The sequence below is a fragment of the Oncorhynchus clarkii genome, chromosome 30 (genome assembly GCF_045791955.1).
Source record: "Oncorhynchus clarkii lewisi isolate Uvic-CL-2024 chromosome 30, UVic_Ocla_1.0, whole genome shotgun sequence".
Taxonomy (NCBI): domain Eukaryota; kingdom Metazoa; phylum Chordata; class Actinopteri; order Salmoniformes; family Salmonidae; genus Oncorhynchus; species Oncorhynchus clarkii.
In genome coordinates, this window is record NC_092176.1 from 38693702 (window position 1) to 38713088 (window position 19387).

General features: G+C 43.0%; 2 protein-coding genes across 2 annotated transcripts; one reads left to right on the top strand and one right to left on the bottom strand.

The window, feature by feature from the left end:
• Positions 1 to 347: 347 nt before the first annotated feature.
• Positions 348 to 1982, bottom strand: LOC139390075 (perforin-1-like). Its single transcript, XM_071137202.1, has 3 exons — positions 1893 to 1982; positions 1006 to 1189; positions 348 to 711 (listed from the first exon to the last, which is right to left on the bottom strand). The coding sequence occupies exons 2-3, from the start codon at positions 1162 to 1164 to the stop codon at positions 451 to 453; spliced, it is 420 nt and encodes a 139-aa protein (XP_070993303.1). The 5' UTR covers positions 1165 to 1189; positions 1893 to 1982; the 3' UTR covers positions 348 to 450.
• Positions 1983 to 11291: 9309 nt separating this feature from the next.
• Positions 11292 to 12884, top strand: LOC139390032 (perforin-1-like). Its single transcript, XM_071137143.1, has 2 exons — positions 11292 to 11488; positions 12510 to 12884. Exons 1-2 carry the CDS (start codon positions 11330 to 11332, stop codon positions 12768 to 12770), a joined length of 420 nt encoding a protein of 139 aa, XP_070993244.1. The 5' UTR covers positions 11292 to 11329; the 3' UTR covers positions 12771 to 12884.
• The last annotated feature ends 6503 nt before the right edge of the window (positions 12885 to 19387 follow it).

The window sequence follows — 19387 nt, forward strand, 5'->3', positions numbered from 1 at the left end:
GGTGTAGGAGTAGTACAGGGTCTACTGTAGAGGCTCTAGGGTGTAGGAGTAGTACAGGGTCTACTGTAGGGTCTCTAGGGTGTAGGAGTAGTACAGGGTCTACTGTAGGGTATCTAGGGTGTAGGAGTAGTACAGGGTCTACTGTAGGGTCTCTAGGGTGTAGGAGTAGTACAGGGTCTACTGTAGGGTCTCTAGGGTGTAGGAGTAGTACAGGGTCTACTGTAGGGACTCTAGGGTGTAGGGGTAGTGCAGGGTCTACTGTAGGGTCTCTAGGGTGTAGGAGTAGTGCAGGGTCTACTGTAGAGGCTCTAGGGTGTAGGGGTAGTGCAGGGTCTACTGTAGAGGCTCTAGGGTGTAGGGGTAGTGCAGGGTCTACTGTAGGGGCTCTAGGGTGTAGGAGTAGTGCAGGGTCTACTGTAGAGGCTATAGGGTGTAGGAGTAGTGCAGGGTCTACTGTAGAGGCTCTAGGGTGTAGGAGTAATACAGCGTCCCTCCCCTCTTGATGGAGCAGCTATGTTGCCAAGTTCCATTCTTGATGGAGCGCTCGCAGGTCCCCAGCAGGTCGTCGAAGAGCACGTCGGAGTCGTACACCTCCAGCCTCAGCGGGTCATTCTCACGGACGTTGAAGAAGTTGAAGTCCTCCTTCCACCAGGGGTCATGGTTGTCGGTCTTTACCTCTGTCTTCCCACCGTAGCCGGCGCCACTGAACACCTGAATTATAATAATGACAATGATTATGACAATAATGATGATAATAATGATAGTGATAATCATCATCATCAACATTATCGTCATCATAAATATCATCATCGTCATGACAATCATCATAAACATAATAACAATCATAATAATAGATTAGATTTATATAAAGCATTTGCCCAGATGCTCAAAGAGCTTCATATAGCTTCCACCACAAATGTGTATCACCCAGACATTTGGCACCAGACAGATCACAACACATCAGCTATCATGGTTGACAGGTGACTCAGGTGAGGAGAGATTTACCTTGACGTAGCCATCAGGGGTCTGGAACAAGCCGCTGTTCAGGTCGCTGGCTCTGAGGTTGAACACCTTGAGGACCTTACGTTCCTCTGCTGCATAGATCTGGACCACAGCCAGAACACACACCACCAGCAGGCACAACAGAAGAGAGGAGGAGGACATGCCTCTCAGTCAGATAGGGCTTGATCTGTGGAGGGAAGAGAGAGAGAGAGAGAGAGAGAGAGAGAGACGGGGGTGAGAGTGAGAGAGAGAGAGAGAGGGAGAGAGACGGGGGAGAGGCAGAGATGGGGGGTGGGAGGCAGAGAGAGAGTGCGGGGGTGAGAGTGAGAGAGAGAGAGAGAGAGAGACGGGGGAGAGGCAGAGATGGGGGGGTGGGAGGCAGAGAGAGAGTGCGGGGGTGAGAGAGAGAGAGAGAGAGAGAGAGAGAGAGAGACAGAGAGACAGAGAGACAGAGAGATGGAGGGTGGGAGGCAGAGAGAGAGTGCGGGGGTGAGAGTGAGAGAGAGAGAGAGAGACACGGGGGAGAGGCAGAGATGGGGGGTGGGAGGCAGAGAGAGTGCGGGGGTGAGAGTGAGAGAGAGAGAGAGAGAGACGGGGGAGAGGCAGAGATGGGGGGTGGGAGGCAGAGAGAGAGTGCGGGGGTGAGAGTGAGAGAGAGAGAGACAGGGGAGAGGCAGAGATGGGGGTGGGAAGCAGAGAGAGAGTGGGGGGGAAGAGAAACAAATGAAAATATAGAAAAAGTCAGAAGAAGAGAGGAAAGACTTGATATATCAGGACATGACGTGGAAACAACGTTGATTCAACCAGTTTTTGCCCAATGAGTTCTTTACATTATGTTCATTTTCAAATATAATACATTATAAAATAAACTCTCGGCAGGGTCATAATACCTGTGTTCTGTAAAGTCTGGGGACGAGCGTCTGTCTGTGTGTCTGTCTCTGTGTCTGTCTGTGTGTCTCAGGGGAACCACTGACTGTTTTCCTATGCCCTCTCACTGTTTATAAATGGCACTCCACAGGTGGCTTGTTCTCAGTGATGCCTCAACCAATGAGATGACAGTCTGCGTTGCCAAATAACAGCAACACCTACAGGTATTATTATCCTCTGACGCTGATAAAATGAAGGCCAGACTTTTGAATTAACACTTTGAGAGCTAGTTTCCCTGCCCAATGAGTGAGGAAAACGTTGCTAACTGTCGAGTGGCGCAGCGGTCTAAGGCACTGCATCTCAATGCTAGAGGCGTCACTACAGACCCTGGTTTGATCCCGACTGTATCACAACCGGCCGTGATCAGGAGTCTCATAGGGCGACACAATTGGCCCAGCATTGTCCGGGTTAGGGGAGGGTTTGGCCGGGGTAAGACATCATTGTAAAATAAGAATATGTTCTTAAATCCTCTTTGGGTTAGATGTGCCGCTAGCGACCCACCTCGACAACATCCGGTGAAATTGCAGAGCGCGAAATTCAAATTACAGAAATAGTAATATATAACAGTCATGAAATACAAGTGCCATACATCAGTTGAAAGCTTAACTTCTTGTTAATCCAGCCGCTGTGTCAGATTTCAAAAAGGCTTTACGGCGAAAGCACACCATGCGATTATCTGAGGACAGCGCCCAGCACACAAAAGCATTAAAAACATTTTCCAACCAGGCAGATGCGCAACGAAAGTCAGAAATAGCGATAAAATAAATGCCTTACCTTTGAAGATCTTCTTCTGTTGGCACTCCAAAAGGTCCCAGCTACATCACAAATGGTTCTTTTGTTCAATAAAGTCCTTCTTTATATCCCAAAAATTCAGTTTCCCTCCTTCAAAATGCATATAAAATCAATCACAAACGTTACCAATAAACTTCTCCAAACAAGTCAAACAACGTTTATAATCAAACCTCAGGTACCCTAATACGTAAATAAACAAGAGAATTTAAGACGGAGGATTGTTATTGTCTTTACCGGAGATAAACAACAAAGTAAGCGCATTCACCAGTCCGCGTAACTAACACTACAGCCAAAATGGGAGCCACTTAGAAAAACTACAAATTCTAGCAAATTTTTCCAAAAACAAGCCTGAACCTCTTTCTAAAGACGGTTGACATCTAGTGGAAGCCCTAGGAACTGCAATCTGGGAGGTTTTCCCTTCATATTCAAAATGACAGCCATAGGAATCAATGGTGGGCTGAATTTTTGTTTTTCTGGATGGTTTGTCCTCTGAGTTTTGCCTGCCATATCAGTTATGTTATACTCACAGACATTATCTTAACAGTTTTAGAAACTTTAGAGTGTTTTCTATCCAAATCTACCAATTACATGCATATCCTAGCTTCTGGGCCTGAGTAACAGGCAGTTTACTTTGGGCACGCTTGTCATCCAGACGTCAAAATACTGCCCCCTAGCCCAAAGAGGTTTTAACTGACTTGCCTAGTTAAATTTTAAAAATAAAAAAATCCTTGCTTCTTTATCTTCTCAATTCCTCTCAAAACTCTGAAGCTGGAGTCTTATATCTCCCTCTCTAACTTTAAGCATCAGCTGTCTGAGCAGCTTACCGATCACTGTACCTGTACACAGCCAATCTGTAAATAGCACACCCAACTACCTCATCCCCATATTATTACTTACCCTTTTGCTCTTTTGCACCCCAGTATCTCGACTTGCATCATCATCATCATCTGCACATCTATCCCTCCAGTATTATTACTAAATTGTAATTATTTTCACCTCTAGGGCCTATTTATGGCCTACCTCCCTCCTCTTCTACATTTGCACACACTGTACATAGATTTTTTATATTTTTCTGTTCTTTTATGTTATTAACTGTACGTCTGTTTATGTGTAGCTGTGTTATTTTTGTCCCACTGCTTTGCTTTATCTTGGCCAGGTCGCAGTTGTAAATGAGAACTTGTTCTCAACTGGCCTACCTGGTTAAATAAAGGTGTTCTCAACTGGCCTACCTGGTTAAATAAAGGTGATATAAAATGTAAAGAAATAAAAAAGATCAATGGAGGAAGAGAACCATGGGACCTTGGACCCTCTACTCTCTGCCAGTACACTTTAAGGGGAACTGAGGAAACAACGGCATAGGAAGCAAGGATTTTGACAGCTAGTGCTGTTTTCAGACACAGCCCAATAAGAGGTCCTGTCCGTCTTTTTCTGCTATTGGCCTGTAGCGATGGGACTTAGGAACTGGGTGACACATTCCTTATTACCTTGTTTTACAATGGGTGGGTTAGTTCCTCAATTCTGATTGGTTGAAAGCGCATTCCAGTCATTGTCTATTCCAGAAGTTACCACCGGCTAAATCTATGATGTTGAAAGGCCTATTTACTCTGTTCCATCTGACTGCACAATCCACTGTCTCATCAGCCCAGCCAGGCAATTTATAAACTTGATCTCCACTATAAAAAGCATCTGGACATTGTCTCACATTTCTTTTAGGCTAACATTTCATTTTCAACATCAGAGATTTGTATAAACCTTTCTGTCCGTCTCTGACATTTGCAACATTGCTCTGAACAACAGTGTCCTGACGAGAAAACACATTTCCCTAGAAAACAGCTTAAGCAAATTCAAATGCAGCTTAAACCGCATCAGATTACCTGATGTTGAGTTTATTGTTTTCTTATGTAGGATTAAACATCAGATTGGCTTTTTAGCTTGTTTTTAAAATCTCTTGGCAGGAGAGGGTGTGACTGCTTCCCAAATGGCATCCTATTCTCTTTGTACACTACCTTTGACCAGGGTGCATAGTAGTGCACTATATAAGGAAAAGGGTGGCATTTGGGATGCACTCTGTGTTCATATTGGTGCTAGATACCACTGGGAACAAACCACATGTGGTTTAATATGAGCGTATTCTGCATGCCACGGGGGCTTTATAAAGTGGCACGAGGCCTTCGGATAACTTGGGTAACCATGAGACAGGCACATCAGGTTAATGTTAACTAGCTGGCTCATCGTTGCCCATGAAAATAAGGTAGGCTAGCGAGCAAGGATTTTAGACAGGAGCCTAGGACAACAAAATATTAAATTGTGAACAGGTCAACATTCACAAAGCTGCTGGGCCAGATGGATTATCAGGATGTGTACTCAAAGCATGCGCAGACCAACTGGCAAGTGTCTTCCCTGACATTTTCAAACTCTCCCTGACCGAATATGTAATACCTACATGTTTCAAGCAGACTACCATAATCCCTGTGCCCAAGGAAGTGAAGGTAACCTGACTAAATGATTACCGCCCCGTGGCACTCACGTCGTAGCCATGAACTGCTTTGTAAGGCTGGTCATGGCTCACATCAGCAGCATCCTCCCGGACACCCTAGACACACTCAAATTTGCATACCGCCCCAACAGATCCGCAGATGACACAACCTCAATCTCACTCCACACTGCCCTTTCTCACCTGGACAAAAGGAACACCTATGTGAGAATGCTGTTCATTGACTACAGCTCAGCGTTCAACACCATAGTGCCCGCAAAGCTCATCACTAAGCTAAGGACTCTGGGAATAAACACCTGCCTCTGCAACTGGATCCTGGACTTCCTGACGGGCCGCCCCCAGGTGTTAAGAGTAGGCAACAACACATCTGCCATGCTGATCCTTAACACTGGGCCCCTCAGGGGTGTGTACTTAGTCCCTTCCTGTACTCTCTGTTCACCCACGACTGCATGGCCAAACACGACTACAACACCATCATTAAGTTTGCTGATGACACAACAGTGGCCTGATCACCGACAACAATGAGACGGCCTATAGGGATGAGGTCAGAGAACTGTCAGTGTGATGCCAAGACAACAACCTCTCCCTTAATAATTAATGTGAGCAAGACAAAGGAGCTGATCGTGGACTACAGGAAAAGGCGGGCCGAACAGGCCCCCTTTAACATCGACGGGGCTGTAGTGGAGCGGGTCAAGAGTTTCAAGTTCCTTGGCGTCCACATCCCCAACGAACTATCATAGTCCAAACATACCAAGACAGTCATGAAGAGGGCACGACAAAACCTTTTCCCCCTCAGGAGACTGGAAAAACTTGGCACGGGTCCTCAGATCCTCAAAGGTGATACAGCTGCACCATCGAGAGCATCCTGACCGGTTGCATTGCCGCCTGGTATGGCAACTGCTGACCACAAGGCGGTACAGAGAGTAGTGTGAACGGCCCAGTACATCACTGGGGCCAAGCATTACATTGACCCTGATCCCTTTTGTGCACTGCTGCTGCTCGCTGTTTATTACCTATGCATAGTCACACCCACCTACACTACCGATCAAAAGTTTGGGGTCACTAAGAAATGTCCTTGTTTTTGAAAGGAAATCAAATTTTTGGTCCATAACAAATTGATCAGAAATACAGTGTAGACATTGTTAATCTTGTAAACTGAAAAAGTTTGGGCACCCCTCTGAGGCTGCATAATAATTTACTCTGTCGTCACAGAAAATGATCACAGTGGCATGCCATTAATTTTCTAATAAAAGCTGAGTACTGGGGTATTGTCGAGACAAAGATTTTTAGTGTAGCAATATTAAGTTGTATGAAATTAAATCAGACGTGAAAAATAGGCTATGCAAAAATGTGGGCACCCTTGTCATTCTGTTGATTTGAATACCTGTAACTACTTAACACTGATTAATTGGAACACACAATTGGTTTTGTGAGCTCATTAAGCTTTGAACTTCATAGACAAGTGCATCCAATCATGAGAAAAGGTATTTAAGGTGGCCAATTGCAAGTTGTTGTTCTCTTTGACTCTCCTCTGAAGAGTGTCAACATGGGGGCCTCAAAACAACTCTCAAATGACCTGAAAACAAAGATTGTTCAACATTATGGTTTAAAGGAAGGCTACAAAAAGCTATCGCTGAGATTTAAGCTGTCAGTGTCCACTGTGAGGAACATAGTGAGGAAATGTTAAGGCCAGAAGTGGCAGGCCAAGTAAAATATCAAAGAGGCAAAGGTGAAGGATGGTGAGAACGGTCAAAAACAGCCCACAGACCACCTCCAAAGACCTACAACATCATCTTGCTGCAGATGGTGTCACTGTACATCGTTCAACAATTCAGCACACTTTGCACAAGGAGAAGCTGTATGGGAGAGTGATGCGGAAGAAGCCTTTTCTGCACACACGCCACAAACAGAGTCGCTTGAGGTATGCAAACACACATTTGGACAAGCCAGCTTCATTTTGGAATAAGATGCTGTGGACTGATGAAACAAAGATTGAGTTATTTGGCCATAACAAGGGACGTTATGCATGGCGGCAAAAGAACACAGCGTTCCAAGAAAAACACTTGCTACCCACAGTACAATTTGGTGGGGGTTCCATCATGCTGTGGGGCTGTGTGGCCAGGGCCGGTACTGGGAATCTTGTTCAAGTTGAGGGTCGCATGGATTCCACTCAATATCAGCAGATTCTTGGGAATAATGTTGAAGAATCAGTCACAAAGTTGAAGTTACGCCGGGGCTGGATATTTCAACAAGACAACGACCCAAAACACAGCTCAAAATCTACCCGGGCATTTACGCAGAGGAGCAAGTACAATGTTCTGGAATGGCCATCCCAGACCTGAATATCAATGAGAATCTGTGGGATGATTTGAAGCGGGCTGTCCATGCTCGGCAACCATCAAACCTAACTGAACTGGAGATGTTTTGTAAGGAGGAATGGTCCAAAATACCTTCATCCAGAATCCAGACACTCATTAGAGGCTATGGGAAGCGTCTAGAGGCCGTTATTTTAGCAAAAGGAGGCTCTACTAAATATTGATGTGATTTTTCTATTGAAGTGCCCAAATTTATGCACCTGTCTAATTTTGTTTTGATGCATATTGCACAAATATTACTGTGTCCATCAGTTATTTGATAGATCAAAATGAAATTGCTGATTCAAACACCCAAGTATTTATAAATGGAAATCATGGAAATTGTCAGGTGTGCCCAAACTTTTTCATACGACTGTAGCTGAAAACAGCAGATTTTTATTGGAATATCTACGTAGGCGTACAGAGGCCCATTATCAGCAATGGCACAGTGTGTAAGGTAATTCAAGTTTGTCATTTGAAAAGTCTAATTGATCATTAGAAAACCTTTTTGCAATTATGTTAGCACAGCTGAAAACTGGTCTACATTTGTTGTATTCGGCTCATTTGACAAATAAGGTTTGATTTGATTTGGAATGAGAAAGCCATATAACAGATGAGGGGTCAGACAATGGAGGGGTAGGTCTAGATACTCTAGCTGAGTATTGTTGGATTAGAGTAGTTGATGAAGGGGCTCTATGCTAGGCTAGGGAATCTAGGGTGTAGGAGTAGTACAGGGTCTACACTAGAGGCTCTAGGGTGTAGGAGTAATACAGGATCTACTGTAGGGGCTCTGCATGAACGCACAGAGAGAGAGAGAGAGAGAGAGTGAGAGGGAGAGAGGAATCAGAACCACGGACTGCCATGGCTGATTGGACTAAATTGTTTTTAGTTGTCATTGTATTAGACTAAGCAGAGGTGATTTGATAATGTTAAAACTGTGCTGGAATAGTGGAGGCAGCTCCTGTTTTCTTTGAGACTTAAGGAAACTCTCCGTGGTTCTAAATCAATAGTTGTTTAGTAGTCCAAAAATGTCAAATACTAACTTGCTTGACCCTGCTGCAGTAGGTCATGGAGCTGTTTGTTACATGCAATATGTTTTGTGGACTTCACTGGATAGAGGTCGCTCTCTGGTTTTAAGATGAAACAAATGTGTGGTTGAATTCATTCTTTCCCTGTGTCTTCTTATTGTATCGGTCTTCAGGCCAATATATGAGGGCCGCAAGGCATATGAACTAACAGGTTATAGAGCAAACAACGCAATTATCACAACACATACAGTTGAAGTCGGAAGTTTACATACACTTAGTTTGGAGTCATTAAAACTCCTTTTTCAACCACTCCACAAATGTCTTGTTAACAAACTGTAATTTTGTCAAGTTGGTTAGGACATCTACTTTGAACATGACACAAGTCATTTTTCCAACAATTGTTTCCAGACAGATTATTTCACTTATAATTCACTGTATCACAATTCCAGTGGGTTAGAAGTTTACATACACTAAATTGACTGTGCCTTTAAACAGCTTGGAAAATTCCAGAAAATTCTGATAGGCTAATTGACACTATTTGAGTCAATTGGAGGTGTACCTGTGGATGGATGTCAAGGCCCACCTTCAAACTCAGTGTCTCTTTGCTTGACATCGTGGGAAAATCAAAAGAAATCAGCCAAGACCTCAGTTAAACATTTTAGACCTCCACAAGTCTTGTTCATCAATGGGAGCAATTTCCAAATGCCTGAAGGTACCATGTTCATTTGTACAAACAATAGTATGCAAGTATAAACACCATGGGACCACGCAGCCGTCATACCGCTCAGAAAGGAGACACGTTCTGTCTCCTAAAGATGAACGTACTTTGGTGCGAAAAGTGCAAATCAATCCCAGAACAACAGCAAAGGACCGTGTGAAGATGCTGGAGGAAACAGGTACAAAAGTATCTATATTGACATAACCTGAAAGGCCGCTCCGCAAGGAAGAAGACACTGCTCCAAAACCACCATAAAAAAAGCCAGACTATGGTTTGCAACTGGGGACAAAGTACTTTTTGGAGAAATGTCCTCTGGTCTGATGAAAAAAAATAGAGCTGTTTGGCCATAATGACCATCGTTATGTTTGGAGGAAAAAAAGGGGAGGCTTGCAAGCCGAAGAACACCATCCCAACCGTGAAGCACGGGGGTGGCAGCATCATGTTGTGGGGGTGCTTTGCTGCAGGAGGGACTGATGTACTTCACAAAATAGATGGAATCATGAGGGAGGACAATTATGTGGACATATTGAAGCAACATCTCAAGACATCAGTCAGAAAGTTAAAGCTTGGTTGCAAATGGGTCTTCCAAATATACAATGACCCCAGGCATACTTCCAAAGTTGTGGCAAAATGGCTTCGGGACAACAAAGTCAAGGTATTGGAGTGGCCATCACAAAACATGGACCTCAACCCTATACAAAATTTGTAAGCAGAACTGAAAAAACGTGTGCGAGCCAGGAGGCCTACAATCTTGACTCAGTTACACCAGCTCTGTCAGGAGGAATGGGCAAAAATTCACCCATTATTGTGGGAAGCATGTGGAAGGCTACCCGAAACATTTGACCCAAGTTAAACAATTTAAAGGCAATGCTACCAAATACGAATTGAGTGTATGTAAACTTCTGACCCACTGGGAAAGTGATGAAAGAAATAAAAGTTAGAATAAGTCATTCTCTCTACTATTATTCTGACATTTCACATCCTTAAAATTAAGTGGTGATCCTAACTGACCTAAGACACAGAATGACTAGGATTACATTTCGGGAATTGTGAAAAACTGAGTTTAAATGTATTTGGCTTAAGGCCATGCTCAACTAAAAAGCATACTTCATGGAGAATCCCTGTTGAAAGGGCTTTTCTTTGTCGTCCAGGACCAAATTGAATTTGTGTCCAGAAAACTAGCCCACAAAGTGTTAATTCAAAAGCCTGGCCTTCATTCATCAGCATCAGAGGTTAATAATACTTGTAGGTGTTGCTGTTGTTTAGCAACACAGAGTGCTATCTCATTGGTTGAGGCATCACTGAGAACAGGCCACCTGTCTCCATTGGCCCTCTACCTGTGTCCCAAATGGCCTAGATAGTGCACTACTTTTGTAGAGTAAAATGTAGGGTAGTAGAGCACTATGTAGGGAATAGGGTGTCATTTGGTACAAAGCATCTGTGTTGAGGGTGTATTGTGGATGCACAGGTGAGGTCTTTATAAACAGTGAGAGGGCATAGGAAAAACCATAAGTGGTTGTTTCCCCCTAAGACAGACAGACTCGTCCCCAGACTCTACAGAACACAGGTATTATGACCTTTTAGGAGTCACGTAACGAGAGTTTACTTTATAATGTATTAGATTTGAAAATGGACATTATGTAAAGAACTCACTGGGCAAAAACTGGTTGAATCAACATTGTTTCCACAAAAATCTATGTGATGACTTTGAATCAACGTGGAATTCTGAATTTGCAAAAAGTAATCAATGTAACCTAAATCCAACGACAACCAAATGTAAATCAGAAGTAGACTTTGAACTGTGACCAGTGGGTATTGTCCTGATATATCCTGTTCCTTCTATCTTCTAATTATTTATGTATTTTAATATCTCTCTTTTCTTGTTCTTCTTGCTCTGTGACATGCTCTTAGAGAAACAGGTGATGTGCTTATATTTTCTCCTTTCATCTCCCTATCCCCCCTCTCTCTCTAGTTGTCTTCTCTCCACGGATTAAGCCCTATCAGACTGAGAGACATGTCCTCCTCCTCTCTCCCGTGGTGCCTGCTGGTGGTGTGTGTTCTGACTGTGGTCCAGATCTATGCAGAAGAGGAACCTATGGTCCTCAAGGTGTTCAACCTCCATGCCACTGACCTGCACAGCAGCCTGCTAGGGACCCCTGATGCCTACGTCGAGGTAAATCTCTCCTCACCTGAGTCACCTGTCCACCATGACAGCTGATGTGTGATGTTAGGATTATTCGATCCCGGGCTGTATCACAACCGGCCGTGATCGGGAGTCTCATTGGGCGGCGTACTATTGTCCCAGCGTCGTCCGGGTCAGAGGAGGGTTTGTCATTGTAAATAAGAATTTATTCTTAAACTGACTTGCCTAGTTAAATAAAGGTTTAAAAAATGAGGATAATTTTCAGCATTAATATCAGAATTCATAGAGTTAGTTAGAGGACTCGTCTTTGTATCTGAGCATGGGCAGCACCATTAAAGCCATCTCCATTTTTAAGTAGTCAATTTTCACAAAGCTTATATATGTAATTTACTGCCACCAGCAGGGCTGGAGTCCTGAACCAAATCGTGTGTCATTAATTTAATTAAATCCAAAGTTTGAAGAAAGAGACAATGCTCTCCTGATCTGCTCTCTGCTGATCATCTGCTCTCCTTGGCTGATCACTCCCAACCCATAGGATTACCCACTGGTTTCTACAAGATGCCACGGACACAAAAAAAAATGATGCATTCATTTAAGGTTAGGGTTAGGCATTAGATTAGCCGTGTGGTTACCGTTAATGTTAGGGTTGGGGTTGGGTTTAAAATCAGATTTTTACGAAGATAAATTGTAGATATAGGTGGGGTTTATGACTTTGTGGCTCTGGTAACTAGTGACGACCATACCCACTCAGTTGACTACTTTAAAGGGATACCGCGAGATTCTGGAGATTCTTTTTTTCTATTTACCCAGATTCTTTACCCAGAGTCAGATGAACTCGTCGATACCATTTTTATGCCTCTGAGTGCCGTATGAAGGAAGTTACCGGTAGTTTTTTGAGCTAACGCTAGCTAGGTATGCTAGCTTACCTGTAGACTTCCAGTCATTGTGCTATGCTAACATACAGTAGTGTATCCTCATTGGCGAACGGGTTATATCCATGATGTTTCCTCTAACTAACTCTATGATCATAATCATTCTCATTATTATCCAGGTGTTCAGAGCTTACGGCTTTCTCGGGAGGACAGAGGTGAAGAACAACAACCATGACCCCAGCTGGAAGGAGGAGTTCAGCTTCCTCAACGCCCGTGAGAACAACATCTTGAGGTTGGAGGTGTACGACAGTGACGTGCTCTTCGACGACCTGCTGGGGACCTGCGAGAGCTCCATCAAGATTGGAACTTGGCAACATAAATGTTTCCTGAAGACAGGCGGGATCCTGAACTACTCCTACACCCTCGAGCCTCTACAGTAGACCCTGTACTACTCCTATACCCTAGAGCCCCTACAGTAGACCCTGTACTACTCCTACACCCTAGAGCCTCTACAGTAGACCGTGTACTACTCCTACACCTTAGAGCCCCTACAGTAGACCCTGTACTACTCCTACACCCTAGAGCCTCTACAGTAGACCCTGTACTACTCCTATACCCTAGAGCCCCTACAGTAGACCCTGTACTACTCCTACACCCTAGAGCCTCTACAGTAGACCCTGTACTAGTCCTACACCCTAGAGCTTCTACAGTAGACCCTGTACTAGTCCTACACCCTAGAGCCCCTACAGTAGACCCTGTACTACTCCTACACCCTAGAGCCTCTACAGTAGACCCTGTATTAGTCCTACCCTACACCCTAGAGCACCTAGCCTAGCATAGAGCCCCTCCATCAACTACTGCAATCCAACAATACTCAGCTAGAGTAGCTAGACCTCCTCCTCCCTTGTCCCTTCTCCTCCCTTGTCCGTTACATTGCTTTCTCATTCCAAATCAAATCAAATCAAACCTTATTGAAGCCAGCCGCCGCCATATCGGTTCTCCTCATAAAGAGCAGTCCTCCATAGGATGTCACGGACAAAATTACTTGTATTTAAGTCTTTCTTTGTTGTAGCGGGGACAGTAACATTGGTACTCTCTAAAAACGCTACTTTATTATACTTTAAAAGTATGCATTAAGGCATATATAATAGATTATACTTGGCAAAAACAAATGTTGACAACAATAAATGCATTTCTATATAATCCCAAATAGTTTTTACAATGGTGAAGGAGTTGAATGGTGAAGGAGTTGAATGGCTGCGCAGTGGCTTCCAAACAGCGGCCAATGTTAGTCATCTAGGGTTTTATACACATTATTGATTCCTTACACCCTCAACTAGAGTGGACGCCTGCTCTTACCAACAACAACATCCGGCCCTCATCTAACCCCTCTCCTCTGACATGGATTTCTCATTCTCCTCAAACTGAGCTGAAAAACCGTCCTCCCCCTGACCTCATCCTCAGGCTCATCATAACAGACTCGATTCTAGAACATTGAGCAGTACAAAACTCCACCTCCCCCCTACAGTTAGTTCATTGTAATTAGTGTCTACACATTTACCTTAGAACTGCAGTAGTGAATGAGTTAACATCTGTCACTCACTGGTGTCTGGCCTGCTGTCACTGTGTCTAGCCTGCTGTCACTGTGTCTGGCCTGCTGTCACTGTGTCTGGCCTGCTGTCACTGTGTCTGGCCTGCTCTGATCCTCACTTTAGTATGACATCAATTAATACAAATCTTGTTTCCCTGCACAATGGTCTCAGTCTGGCTCTCTCTAGTTCTTCACTGAAATACCAAATTACCATATTCATGTTATAGAAATAACAGCTAGCCTACAATTTGACAATGAGGCTTACATCTTTTCAATCATAGTCTATTACCATGTTTAGTGTGGAGACCGGACTTTGGCCACAAATTGTCAATAAAACTGTGGAATTATGATTTAAACAAGGTAATTGAACCTCTGTTAGAGAAAACGGAATCTCGATGAGAAAAATAATACAATTCCTAGAGAGAGAAATTAAGAAAACCTTTTAAGCTAAATGTGTTTGTTTACTGTCATAGTATCTAATTAGCAGCATCTTCATTATTCAACATTGGTTCTCTTTCACAACAGTTAAAAATGTAAACAATCAAATAATATAGCATTTCCCCTGCAAAGAACGTTGTTGTTTTTGGGGGATTGTGATTAAGTAAAAAAGCAGTATTCAGCTATTTTTGGTATACCCGGCCAGATGTACAGATAGCTAAGCTGGATTCTTCTTGTGCTGTAAGGAAACATGTTTTACATGAAACAATGTTGGAACGAGGCGTACCAAACACATTTTAGGCCAGCTTGAACAAACACGGGTGTGGAAAAACATGTTGCCATGGGAATACGTCATGATGACACATGATATGTCACTCAGCTATTAGTCCCTGTTTGTGTTCCAAATGGCACCCTATTCCCTGTGTAGTGCACTACCCACTCTATGGGCCCTGGTTTAAAGTAGTGCACTATATAGGGAATAGGGTGCTATTTGGGATGAAGGCCTTGTAAAGAACTAGTAACCTCCCCTTTATGGACACATTGGACTGGCTGTGTATGAAAACATTACTGGCTGTCAAATCCTTGCTTCCTCCCTCCTTGTTTCCTCAATTCATCTTAAAGATCATTGGAGGACAAGGTCCATGGGAGGGATATTGGATCTTCTCCTCCAATGAGCTTTAAGAGAGAGGTTACTGGTTGGTTACTGGGAGTCTGGGACTAACAGGTGAGTAATAATGATGAGAATTCTGCCACGCTAAAGATGATAAGCACCTCTTTGTCAAATTGTAGGCTAGCTGTTATTTCAACAACAACAAAAATATGGTAAAAATTAATTGTTTTATGAAGACTGAAGTCTATCATGAGTAAGTATATCATTTGTATCTATTATTTGTTATTTGCTAACTTTTCTGTGAAAGGCAGTAGCATGTATTCATGGATGCCAAGGGAAGCCAAGCTTCCCCAAAAATCATTTTTATTTCATCTCTCTGTATTCTCATAATTTTCCTTCAATTTGCAAGAGGCTGAGTGTACACTACCGTTCGAAAAGTTTGAGGTCACTAAGAAATTCCATTGCGCTCCACTAGGCTACTCCACTGTTTATAATACATGATGATGTAATAATATAACATTGTGCTCCACTAGGCTTCTCCACTGTTTATAATACATGATGATGTAATAATATAACATTGTGCTCCACTAGGCTTCTCCACTGGCTATAATACATGATGATGTAATAATATAACATTGTGCTCCACTAGGCTTCTCCACTGGTTATAATACATGATGATGTAATAATATAACATTGTGCTCCACTAGGCTTCTCCACTGTTTATAATACATGATGATGTAATAATATAACATTGTGCTACACTAGGCTTCTCCACTGGTTATAATACATGATGATGTAATAATATAACATTGTGCTCCACTAGGCTTCTCCACTGGTTATAATACATGAGGATGTAATAATATAACATTGTGCTCCACTAGGCTTCTCCACTGGTTATAATACATGATGATGTAATAATATAACATTGTGCTCCACTAGGCTTCTCCACTGTTTATAATACATGATGATGTAATAATATAACATTGTGCTCCACTAGGCTTCTCCACTGGTTATAATACATGATGATGTAATAATATAACATTGTGCTCCACTAGGCTTCTCCACTGGTTATAATACATGATGATGTAATAATATAACATTGTGCTCCACTAGGCTTCTCCACTGTTTATAATACATGATGATGTAATAATATAACATTGTGCTCCACTAGGCTTCTCCACTGGTTATAATACATGATGATGTAATAATATAACATTGTGCTCCACTAGGCTACTCAACTGGTTATAATACATGATGATGTAATAATATAACATTGTGCTCCACTAGGCTTCTCCACTGTTTATAATGCATGATGATGTAATAATATAACATTGTGCTCCACTAGGCTTCTCCACTGGTTATAATACATGATGATGTAATAATATAACATTGTGCTCCACTAGGCTTCTCCACTGGTTATAATACATGATGATGTAATAATATAACATTGTGCTCCACTAGGCTTCTCCACTGGTTATAATACATGATGATGTAATAATATAACATTGTGCTCCACTAGGCTTCTCCACTGGTTATAATACATGATGATGTAATAATATAACATTGTGCTCCACTAGGCTTCTCCACTGGTTATAATACATGATGATGTAATAATATAACATTGTGCTCCACTAGGCTTCTCCACTGGTTATAATACATGATGATGTAATAATATAACATTGTGCTCCACTAGGCTTCTCCACTGTTTATAATACATGATGATGTAATAATTTAACATTGTGCTCCACTAGGCTATGATGTAATAATATAACATTGTGCTCCACTAGGCTTCTCCACTGGTTATAAAACATGATGATGTAATTTCATAACATTGTGCTCCACTAGGCTTCTCCACTGGTTATAATACATGATGATGTAATAATATAACATTGTGCTCCACTAGGCTTCTCCACTGGTTATAATACATGATGATGTAATAATATAACAATGTGCTCCACTAGGCTTCTCCACTGGTTATAATACATGATGATGTAATAATATAACATTGTGCTCCACTAGGCTTCTCCACTGGTTATAATACATGATGATGTAATAATATAACATTGTGCTCCACTAGGCTTCTCCACTGGTTATAATACATGATGATGTAATAATATAACATTGTGCTCCACTAGGCTTCTCCACTGGTTATAATACATGATGATGTAATAATATAACATTGTGCTCCACTAGGCTTCTCCACTGGTTATAATACATGATGATGTAATAATATAACATTGTGCTCCACTAGGCTTCTCCACTGGTTATAATACATGATGATGTAATAATATAACATTGTGCTCCACTAGGCTTCTCCACTGGTTATAATACATGATGATGTAATAATATAACATTGTGCTCCACTAGGCTACTCCACTGTTTATAATACATGTGAATCATGTGGTCACCTAAGCATTCCAGCACCGGTTTGATTGGGACAGTGCCATTGCGCATTGGGACAGTGCAAACGCGTCGTTTTTTGTTGTCCTCCCTGACGAAGACCATGCAGCCGAAACGCGTCGTTTTTTGTTGTCCTCCCTGACGAAGACCATGCAGCCGAAACGCGTCGTGTTTTGTTGTCCTCCCTGACGAAGACCATGCAGCCGAAACGCGTCGTGTTTTGTTGTCCTCCCTGACGAAGACCATGCAGCCGAAACGCGTCGTGTTTTGTTGTCCTCCCTGACGAAGACCATGCAGCCGAAACGCGTCGTGTTTTGTTGTCCTCCCTGACGAAGACCATGCAGCCGAAACGCGTCGTGTTTTGTTGTCCTCCCTGACGAAGACCATGCAGCCGAAACGCGTCGTGTTTTGTTGTCCTCCCTGACGAAGACCATGCAGCCGAAACGCTTCGTTTTTTGTTGTCCTCCCTGACGAAGACCATGCAGCCGAAACGCGTCGTGTTTTGTTGTCCTCCCTGACGAAGACCATGCAGCCGAAACGCGTCGTGTTTTGTTGTCCTCCCTGACGAAGACCATGCAGCCGAAACGCGTCGTGTTTTGTTGTCCTCCCTGACGAAGACCATGCAGCCGAAACGCGTCGTGTTTTGTTGTCCTCCCTGACGAAGACCATGCAGCCGAAACGCGTCGTGTTTTGTTGTCCTCCCTGACGAAGACCATGCAGCCGAAACGCGTCGTGTTTTGTTGTCCTCCCTGACGAAGACCATGCAGCCGAAACGCGTCGTGTTTTGTTGTCCTCCCTGACGAAGACCATGCAGCCGAAACGCGTCGTTTTTTGTTGTCCTCCCTGACGAAGACCATGCAGCCGAAACGCGTCGTGTTTTGTTGTCCTCCCTGACGAAGACCATGCAGCCGAAACGCGTCGTGTTTTGTTTCTATTGAACATGCCATTCTAATAAAGGCATTGTAATTAATTATATGAAGACCGCCTTGGTCCTCCTTTCTTTTTGAATAACAAGAAGTGTTGATTATTTGGCCTTGGGGATGAAAACATAGCCACAATAAACTGTAAGTGCTGCAGATCAAGTCAAATACATTTGTTAAATGATAAAGGCCTAATTGCTCCTGTCTGTACAGAAATAAATGAAATCATTGAAAATACTTCACCAGAGAGCATCATTTAGCCATAGCACATATAGGCCTACTGTCGGGAATCCCACAATTGGGCAGCCTTGGGGCAAATATCAAACAGCTGACTGTTGAGTTGTGTCTGTCAATGTGTCTGTCAATGTGTCTGTCAATGTGTCTGTCAATGTGGCTGTCAATGTGGCTGTCAATGTGGCTGTCAATGTGTTTGTCAATGTGTCTGTCAATGTGGCTGTCAATGTGTCTGTCAATGTGGCTGTCAATGTGTTTGTCAATGTGTCTGTCAATGTGGCTGTCAATGTGGCTGTCAATGTGGCTGTCAATGTGTTTGTCAATGTGTCTGTCAATGTGTCTGTCAATGTGGCTGTCAATGTGTTTGTCAATGTGTCTGTCAATGTGGCTGTCAATGTGTCTGTCAATGTGGCTGTCAATGTGTTTGTCAATGTGTCTGTCAATGTGTTTGTCAATGTGTCCGTCAATGTGGCTGTCAATGTGTCCGTCAATGTGTCTGTCAATGAACAGCAGTCAGCAGCTAAAAGGCCTTTCATAATATAAAAAATGCAATTGCGGGGAAAAAACAGTTTGGATGTGTCACGACTTCCGCTGAAGTTGGCCCCTCTCCTTGTTCGGGCGGTCGACGTCACCAGCCTTCTAACCTTCGCTGATCCCTTTTTCATTTTCCATTTGTTTTGTCTTGTCTTACTTCACACCTGGTTTCAATCCCGTAAATGACATTAACCCTCTGTTTCCCCTCATGTGTTTGTCGGTGATTGTTTGTTGTATGTTTTGTGCAAGTCATGTTCTGGTGTGTGTGATGGGTTTTGTACCCGTTTATATTATTTTTGTATATATTGGTTTTCTGGGTTTTTTGTGTTT

Excerpts from the sequence above, each read along its gene's own strand:
- LOC139390075 (XM_071137202.1), bottom strand. The coding sequence starts at position 1,164 with ATGTCCTCCTCCTCTCTTCTGTTGTGCCTGCTGGTGGTGTGTGTTCTG. Across the intron at positions 712-1,005 it reads CCCCTGATGGCTACGTCAAG|GTGTTCAGTGGCGCCGGCTA; the intron begins GTAAATCTCTCC and ends ATTATAATTCAG.
- LOC139390032 (XM_071137143.1), top strand. The coding sequence starts at position 11,330 with ATGTCCTCCTCCTCTCTCCCGTGGTGCCTGCTGGTGGTGTGTGTTCTG. Across the intron at positions 11,489-12,509 it reads CCCCTGATGCCTACGTCGAG|GTGTTCAGAGCTTACGGCTT; the intron begins GTAAATCTCTCC and ends ATTATTATCCAG.